We start from the raw sequence: 9663 nt of genomic DNA, 5'->3' as shown, positions 1-9663 counted from the left end.
CAGAAGCAACGCTCGGCGGCGCGCCGCGCAGCGCCACGCAGCGCCATGTATTTTAGAATTCTAATCATAGGTTTCTATCAGGATACACACACCGGCGGCTGTCGGCGGCGCCCGGTGACGGCTCAGGACGCAGTTCATTTTTCAGCCGCGCCACAGAGCGCCATCTGATTAGTTTCATGTTAAATATCATTCGAATGTGCGCGTCTGGTGTGCGATACTTTAATCTGTCATGTACGCGCCGTGTCGCGGCGCTTCTGGTGTGCGACCTGCTTTAGAGTTTTCCAGCTCTTTTCATCCCCGCTTCTAGCAGCACACTCCATTTCCGCATTACTGGATCTGTAGCAACAACAGACCGCAAGGGATGATGGTCAAGCATGGGCTGATGGCAATTGTAGTTTTCGTTACCTCCCGTTCGCTTCATTCGCCTGAGCAAATTTTCTCAGAAGACCTATAGTTTTACCGAGTCATGCGACTTCGGTAATATCGAAAAAAATTAATATTGCGGTATGACGGTATTTACAATACCGTTACATCCCTAATCTCTATCTATCTATCTGACCATCTATCTATCTATCTATCTATCTATCTGTCTGTCTGTCTGTCTGTCTGTCTGTCTGTCTGTCTGTCTGTCTGTCTATCTATCTATATATCTGTCTGTCTGTCTGTCTATCTATCTGTTTGTCTATCTATATCTAATAATTAATCAATCAATCAGTCATTCATTTTTCATTTTTCAAACTGTTTTAAACTTAAAAAATGATCACCAACAGGCTTTCTCAAGTCAGCCTCAAAGTTTGTCTTGATGAACTTTACTGTCTAATTAAATCACTACTGAAATCTGAGTTATAAACCATCAAATAGCACAGTAGTACTGGGAGAACAGTTTATAGGTCAGATATAATCACTGATGTTTATGCTGAAGATTAAAATCCCTGTTTAATGCAACTTGTCGCTTCAAATGAAGCTTGTAGCAAATACATTGAAAAACCAGTAGGTGGCGACACCCAGCCATAGAACATGTGTCACTGAATAATTCATCAAAGATTATTCATCTAGTAATGAATCATCGGGTATTTATGAGTTATGGAATCATTCATTCATTCATTGATTAAAAATTTAATTCAAAAATAAATATAATGTGTTGTTTTTGTGCAACATTATAATGTTAAATTTATTCAACAACTAAATACTGAAACATTTATCATATTTATTTAGATGGCTATTTCTTGATTTTATTCATATTAATATAACTGGTCCTATAAGTTATAGTTGTGAAGTTGTTTTGTCTCCTTGCTGGTCTGATAAAATGGCCTGATATATATGACTCAATAACCGTAACGTGACCTGAACCATGAGCTGTGTGATCTGTTGCAGCACTAAAGATGAGTGTGTTCATGTGAGTGTTGATTATGTTCACGAGTGTGTTTCTGCTTGTTGTGTGTGTGTGTGTGTGTCGCAGCCTGAGGACAACTCTGCATCCGGAGCCAAAAACGATGCTAACCGGACGAGTGGAGGAAGTGGAGGACTGATGGAGGAAATGAACGCCCTGCTGGCGCGGAGGTGAGAAGAGAACACACACTAACACACACACTATTACAACGTGTTTCTGTGGCCTTAATCTCAGCTTTGCTGCATCTCTGACTGAGAAAGCTCCACCCACTGTCAAATCAGCAGTGTTTAATGCCAGTGTAGTCCCGCCTACTGTCCCACTGGCTCCACCCACTGTCAAATCAGTTATTATTAATGCCAATATAGCCCCACCTACTGTCAAGATGGCTCCACCCTTAGTCAAATCAGCCATGATTAATGCCAAAATAGACCCACCTACTGTCACATTGGCCCCACCCACTGTCAAATTAACCCTGATTTATGTCAAAATAGACCCGCCTACTGTGCCATTGGCTTTACTCAATGTCCTGATTAATAAGCCCTGATTAAAGTCAACATAGCTCCTCCTACTGTCACACTGGTCCCTCCCACTGACAAATCAGCTCTGATTTAGGTCAGAGTAGCCCTGCCTACTGTCACACTGGCCCCACCCACTCTCAAATCAGTTTTGATTTGTCAAAATAGCCCCACCTACTGTCACACTGGCTCCACCCACTGTCAAATCGGCCTATATTAATGTCAAAATAGACCCGCCTACTGTGCCACTGGTTCCACCCACTGTCAAAATAGCTCCTCCTACTGTCACACTGGTCCCTCCCACTGACAAATCAGCTCTGATTTAAGTCAGAGTAGCCCTGCCTACTGTCACACTGGCCCCACCCACTCTCAAATTAGTTTTGATTGTCAAAATAGCCTCACCTACTGTCACACTGGCTCCACCCACTGTCAAATCAGCCTATATTAATGTCAAAATAGACCCGCCTACTGTGCCACTGGCTCCACCCACTGTCAAAATAGCTCTGCCTACAGTCACATTGGCTCTACTCATTGTCAGATCAGCCTTGATTGTCAATATAGCTCCACCTACTGTTAAACTGACTCTACCCACAATGAATTACCCCTGATTAATATAAAAAATAGCCAGGCTCCACCCACTGTTAAATCAGCCCTGATTAATGCCTATATAGCTCTGCCTACCATCACACTGGCTCCACTAACTATCAAATCAGGCCTGATTAAGGTGAAAATAGCTCCACCTACTGCTACACTGGCTCCACCCACTGTAAAGTATCCCTGTTTAATGTTAGTATAGCCCCTTCTACTGTAACACTGGCTCCACCCAATGTTAAATAAGCCCCACCCATTATTACATAAGCTCTGCCCATTGTCAAATAGACTTCACTCATGCTCCGCCCATTATCGACTTGGTCAAAATAGGTTGGGTGGGCCCAATGCGACAGTGGGCGGGGCTAAAGTGTGTGAAAACCTGGTGCATCACATCTGGTTAAGAGTATTAGGGTCTCTGTAAACTGCTCAACACATCTACACATCTCTATCTGTCCCACAGACGGAAAGCAGCAGATGAGAAGAAGGATGAGAGCCAAAACGTGAGTACAGAGCAGAGTTTTGTGTTTACTTCAGCTTGATCATCTCATCTGACTGTTGTAATACACAAAGCATGATCTTAGGGAAACACACATTTAAAAGGGGAGAATTAAAGCCTGGCTGTTTAGTCGTTACTTGCTGTAAAATATATTCATTATTAATCATGTAACTATTAAGGGTTTTGTGTGTGTGTGTGTGAGAATCTTCTGCTTGTTCTGATTCTACTGTTTTTCAGGATGATCTGAATCGTGGACAGAACGCTGCAGGTGCGACATTACAATCATCATCACTCTAACCTCTGCTGTGTGTTTAACCTGATGAGCAGTGTGTAAACCTGTGTGTGTGTGTGTGTGTGTGTGTGTGTGTGTGCAGATGGTGTGAAGAAGCCCTGGGACAGAGCAAACTCAGCCGAGAGATCATCACTGGTTTCTAGGTGAGAGAAAAACACACTCACAGACACACACACACACACACACACACACACATACACACACACACACTCACACTCACACTCACAGAGACACACACTAGCTGTGTTTCCATCCAAAGGTGTGAAATTGAATAAAGTGTGAATAAATGTAAATGTACAAAGAATTATAATATTTAAATCTGTCCCTGTGTGACTGGCAGCTCTTTCCTCTGTCAGTTTAGCCCCGCCCACTGTCAAAGTCAGGTCAGAATAGTCCCACCCCTGTCAAAATTGGGTCAAATTATCTCCACTCATTGTCAAATTCAGGTCTGTTTAGCCCCGCCCACTGCAAATGTCAGGTCAGATTAGCCCCACCCACTGTCAAAGTCAGCTCAGAATAGTTTCGCCCCTGTCAAAATTTGGTAAATTTAGCCCTGCCCATTGTCAAATTCAGATCTGTTTAGACCCACTCATCGCAAACGCCAGGTCAGATTAGTCCCACCCCGTCAAAGTCAGTTTAATTTAACCCCGCCTACTGCCAATTCAGGTATGTTTAGCCCTGTCCACTTCCAACATCAGGTCAGATTAGCCCCACCTCTGTCAAAGTAAGGTTAATTTAGCCCTGCCCACTGTCAAAGTCAGGTCAGAATAGTCCCACTCCTGTCAAAATTGGGTGAATTTAGCCCCGCCCACTGCCAATTCAGGTATGTTTAGCCCCGCCCATTGCAAATTTCAGGTCAGATTAGCCCCGCCCACTGTCAAAGTCAGGTCAGAATAGTCCCACCTCTTTCAAAATTAGGTCAATTTAGCCCCGCCCACTGCAAAATGTCAAGTCAGATTAGCCCCACCCACTGTCAAAGTCAGGTCAGAATACTTCCGCCCCTGTCAAAATTTGGTAAATTTAGTCCTGCCCATTGTCAAATTCAGATCTGTTTAGCCCCACCCACCGCAAACACCAGGTCAGATTAGTCCCACCCAGTCAAAGTCAGTTTAATTTAACCCCGCCTACTGCCAATTCAGGTATGTTTAGCCCTGTCCACTTCCAACATCAGGTCAGATTAGCCCCACCTCTGTCAAAGTAAGGTTAATTTAGCCCTGCCCACTGTCAAAGTCAGGTCAGATTAGCCCTGCCCAATGTCAAACTCTGTCAAAGTCAGGTTAATTTAACCCCGCCCACTGCCAATTTAGGTATGTTTAGCACGCCCACTTCCAACATCAAGGTCAGATTAGCCCTGCCTCTATTACAGTCAGGTTAATTTTAGCCCCGCCCACTGTCAAATTCAGGTCTGTTTAGCCCTGCCCTCTGCAAATGTCAGGTCAGATTAGCCCCACCCACTGTCAAAGTCAGTTTAGATCAGCACCACCCTGTCAAAGTCAGGTTAATGTAGCCCCGCCCACTGTAAAATTCACACCTATTGTTGAATGTACTTCTTAGTGAATGTAATATTAGCTATAGTTATAATTAATATAATCAAATCTTTAATAAAAATAATCATTTAAGACTCATTTCTGGATTTTTGACGTCTCTTTCAGGGCTCCTATTTTATCCACTGAATTTGCATAACATGTCTAGTCCCGTATAGAAATCTGATTCATGGAAATATAAGCAAATTACACCACAAACAAGATCATGTTTGGATTTTACATGTGCTTTATTTCACAATGCTGTTTTCGTATATAGTCTTACAATGATTGGAATTACAAACATGTTCAAATATGTTCTATAAATAAACAAATACAGATTTCCCAGATTGTTGATCTTTATATAAAGGGTGGAATAAACATCATCAAAGAGCAGATCCTCCCTATACGCATAGTACTGCCGGACCAGCAGGGGGCGCTCCTTGCTCTTAAATATGAAGGGTGTAAATAACTAATCATAAAGTATATTTAAACTATACCTTCTAGAAAATTAGATTTGATCGCTTCTAATTCTAATAATTCTTAATAATAATTTGTCTGATTCAGCTTCTGTATACTAGGCTGTTCATTTGAGCATGATAAAATGTTGAATGTATTTGCAGCTTTTCTCTAATGTGCGCTGTTTATTCTGTCCTTTGTAATTCTGTTTTTAATATATTATATTGATAGTTTCAACTGTAAATAACAGATTTAGGAATTTGCGTAATTTTTGTTGTTGTTTGGAGGAGGCTTGTCTTAATTTAACCATCCCAGTGTAGACAGATATGATGTTAACAGAAGTTTCCTTTCCTCATATACATCAGAGTTATCTTCCTATTTAAGTTTCTTATTGAACCCTGAGGGGGGAGAGAGTTCATGAGGTGTTTAATGGGTCTGCAGGGTTCGACCGGTGGGCAGCATCAGCGATTCAGACGCGCTGGACTTCGACCGGATGAAACAGGTAACGATGATCTTCCCGTTCACACACTCTGTCTGCTGTGTGTTTGTGCTGCTTTAAACATGCTGTCATTAACAGGAGATCCTGGAGGAGGTGGTTCGGGAACTACACAAGGTGAAGGACGAGATCATTGATGGTGCGTTGGGTTGTTTTACTCCTGAAAATCATGCTGAATACTGTGCAAATACAGATTACATGATGAAATGTGTAGGCAGTAATATAATCTGTTAGATTACACATTCATGGTAACGTAATCAGAGTACTTTTGGATTAAACTCAGATTACTTTTCAAACTACATGACTAAAAATTATAGTCAGTGATATAATCTGTTAGATTACACATAATGGTAAAGTAATCTTTTGGATTTCTCGTAGATTACTTTTGTGATTATGGGTATTTAAAAAAGTAGATTATTCTAATTACTTTAATATTGTAATCTAATTAAATAATCCAGATTACATCTAATCTGCTGTTATCCAGCTCTGGATATGCCATGAAATATTAGATCTGAAGAGTGTGTAGTCAGTGATATCATCTGTTAGATCACACATTAATGGTAAAGTATTCTGTTGGATTACATGTAGATTACTTTTTGATTATGAGTATTTAAAAAGATTACACTAATTACCTGATTTTTTGGTATCTGGTTACATAATTCAGATTACAAATATTAATAGCTATTATCCAGCTCTGGATATGTCATGAAATGTTAGATCTGAAGAGTGTAAAGCTTCAGTAATATAATCTGTTAGATTACACTTTTACGCTAAAGTAATCTGACTACTTTTGGATTACTTTTGAACTATAATCTGCTATATTACACATTTATGGTAAAGTAATCTGAGTATTTTGGATTACTTGTAGATTATTTTTTGATTATGGGTATTTAATGTAAGTAGTTTATTCTAATTACTTTAATTTTGTAATCTGATTAAATAATCGATTATCCCGCTCTAGATATGTCGTGAAATATAAGACCTGAAGAGTGTGTAGCTTCAGTAATATAATCTGTTCTAGATGACGTGTTTATGGTAATCTGACTACTTTTGGATTACATTTAGATTACATTTGAACTGTAGTCAGATATCAATTATATGACTAAAATTGTAGTCAGTGAGATAATCTTTTAGATCAGTCATTTATGATAATCTGAGTACGTTTAAATTACACCTACTGTAGATAACTTTTTTGATTATGGGTATTGGGTAGTTTGTAATCTAATTACATAATCCAGATTACATATAATCTGCGATTATCCAGCTCTGGATATGCCATGAAACATTAGATCTGAAGAGTGTGTAGCTTCAGTAATATGATTCTTAGATTACACATTAATGGTAAAGTAATCTGACTACTTTTTGGATTACATTTAGATTACTTTTAAACTGCAATCAGATACTTAATATAAATTACATGATTAGATGTGTCGTCAGTAATATAATCTGCTAAATTACACATTAATGGTAATGTAATCTGGGTACTTTTGGATTACATGTAGATTACTTTTTGATTATGAGAATTTAAGAAGTAGTTTACACGAATTACCTGATTTTTGTAATCTGATTACATAATCCAGATTACATACAGTATAATCTGCTATTGTCCAGCTCTGCATATGTCATGAAACGTTAGATCTGAAGAGTGTGTAGCTACAGTAATAAAATCTGTTAGATTAAACTTTTACGCTTAAGTAATCTGACTACTTTTGGACTACATTTAGATTACTTTTGATTATGGGTATTTAATATAAGTAGTTTACTCTAATTACTTTTATTTTGTAATCTGATTAAATAATCCAGATTACATATATTAATAGCTAATATCCAGATCTGGGTATGCTGTGGAATATTAGATCTGAAGATAGTGTGGTTTCATTAATATGGTTCGTGAGATTACACATTAATGGTAAAGTAATCGGACTACCTTTAGATTATATTTAGATTACTTTTTAACTGCAATCAGATACTTAATATAAATTACATGATTAGATGTGTCACCAGTAAAATAATCTGGTAGATTACACATTAATGGTAATGTAATCTGGGTACTTTTGGATTACATGTAGATTGCTTTTTGATTATGAGTATTTGAAAAAGTAGTTTACACGAATTTATATTCTGATATTTGTAATCTGATTACATAATCCAGATTACATGTATTAATAGCTATTATCCAGCTCTGGATATGTCATGAAATGTTAGATCTGAAGAGTGTGAAGCTAAAGGTATATAATCTGTTATCTTTTACAATAAAGTAATCGGACTACTTTTGGATTACATTTAGATTACTTATTTAGATTAACATTTAGATTAACAGCAGTCAATAACTTAATATAAATGACATGATTAAATTTGTAGTCAGTAATATGAATTGCTAGATTAGACACTTATGCTAAAGTAATCTGACTACTTTTGGATTACATTTAGATTACTTTTGAACTGTAATCAGCTACTGGTTCTAAACGACGTGACTAAATGTATATGCAGTGATGACTCAAATGATTTTTTTTGTCTTGTTTTTCAGCCATTAGACATGAACTCAGTAGAATTAGCACGACATAATGTCCATAATTCCCTGGTCCTCCATCTTTTCTGAGAGCCCCGCAGATCCTGCTGTAGCCGACCACTGAAGCCGCCGGCAGCGTTACAGCCGTATTAAAGCAAACGCTGCTCTAACATGTCTGCAACGTTGCAGCAACCTTAGATGTGTTACGTGGAATGAAGGACACTTGCACTGACCTTACTGTTTTCTGGTACGAGTTGATCTTCGGTGGCAGTCTTTTCAAAGTCTTTTGCAGAAACTGAAGAAAATAGAAAAAACGTCATGTCATTTTAGGTATTTTCATTTTGTCATTGTTATTATTATGCATATTATTATTATTATTATTACAGTAGTTGTTGTTTTAGTAGTAGTGGCAGTAGCAGTGTGTTGATGTAGGTAGACCTGTAGGAATTAATAATAATAATAATAATAATAATGATGATAATAATAATATATTTGCACATCACGTCAGAATTAGCCTTTTGATTTCCCTGAGCACATTTCTCATACCTCTCTCACTACTTTTTTAAAAAAGTTTTTTTAATCCTTTTTTTTTGCCATGGAATATGTATTTAATAGGAGTTTTTTAATCTGAGGTGATGCGCAGGAGTTCTTCAGTTATTTCAGTCTAATGAACAAACATCGGAGTATTTGTGATCATGTTGTTAATAAAATGTTTATTGGCTGCAAGGATGTGGTGACGTATTGTTCTGTTTTAATCTTTTCTTTTTTCTGACCAAGTGCTTCCTGGTTTGAAAATAAATAAATAAAAATTAATAAATAAAGGAATAAAAGATATACATGGCATTGAAAAGGAACTGAAATAAACTGTGAAGGATGTCTTGTCTTGGATGAGTGTGTCTTTATCTGTGTGTGTGTGTGTGTGTGTGTGTGTGTGTGTGTGTGTGTGTGCGCGCTGAAGCTGAGGATATGAGGAATAGAGGAACACTCAGATTAATAACACCACTGACCTGTTAGAGACGTCAGGAGAGGAAGAAGACGCCAGAAACACTGACTTTCATCTGTTTATGAGGCGAGTGTGTGTGTGTGCTATTAATAACTCTGTCTGATTATAGAAAGCCACGAATCTAAAATAAGAATTACCATATAACTCATACTTCAGTGTGTGTCAAACACAGGCGTAGCTAACATTAATACAGTGTAAATCTGCTTTTTAAATACTACAGTTATGTAATATAGTTTAAATATATACATATGAAAGACATTTAAACAAGTTTGTTTTCAGTTTAGATGTGCATAATGTTATTTTTAGCCCGCATCATAATATAATCAACTGTATGTAATATTGTACAGTCAAACTAATTTACTTTTTGCTTATAATTATTATTTTTTATATTA

The 9663-nt window shown here is 37.8% G+C and overlaps 1 protein-coding gene across 7 annotated transcripts in view; it reads left to right on the top strand.

The window, feature by feature from the left end:
* evlb (Enah/Vasp-like b) overlaps positions 1-9144 on the top strand; it is a 54272-nt gene extending 45128 nt beyond the window's left edge. For 4 of the 7 annotated variants that reach the window (XM_073932262.1, XM_073932259.1, XM_073932261.1 and 1 more), the window contains 7 exons: positions 1460-1560; positions 2957-2996; positions 3230-3260; positions 3367-3427; positions 5705-5765; positions 5841-5898; positions 8287-9144. In XM_073932262.1, coding sequence (XP_073788363.1) covers positions 1460-1560; positions 2957-2996; positions 3230-3260; positions 3367-3427; positions 5705-5765; positions 5841-5898; positions 8287-8324 — 390 coding nt within the window. In that variant the 3' untranslated portion in view covers positions 8325-9144. 7 annotated transcript variants of the gene reach the window in all.
* Positions 9145-9663: the final 519 nt, after the last annotated feature.

This window comes from Danio rerio, chromosome 20 (assembly GCF_049306965.1).
Source record: "Danio rerio strain Tuebingen ecotype United States chromosome 20, GRCz12tu, whole genome shotgun sequence".
NCBI classification, from domain to species: Eukaryota; Metazoa; Chordata; class Actinopteri; order Cypriniformes; family Danionidae; genus Danio; species Danio rerio.
The sequence above is the reverse complement of the archived record's forward strand: the minus strand, read 5'-3'. Positions and strand labels throughout refer to the sequence as shown.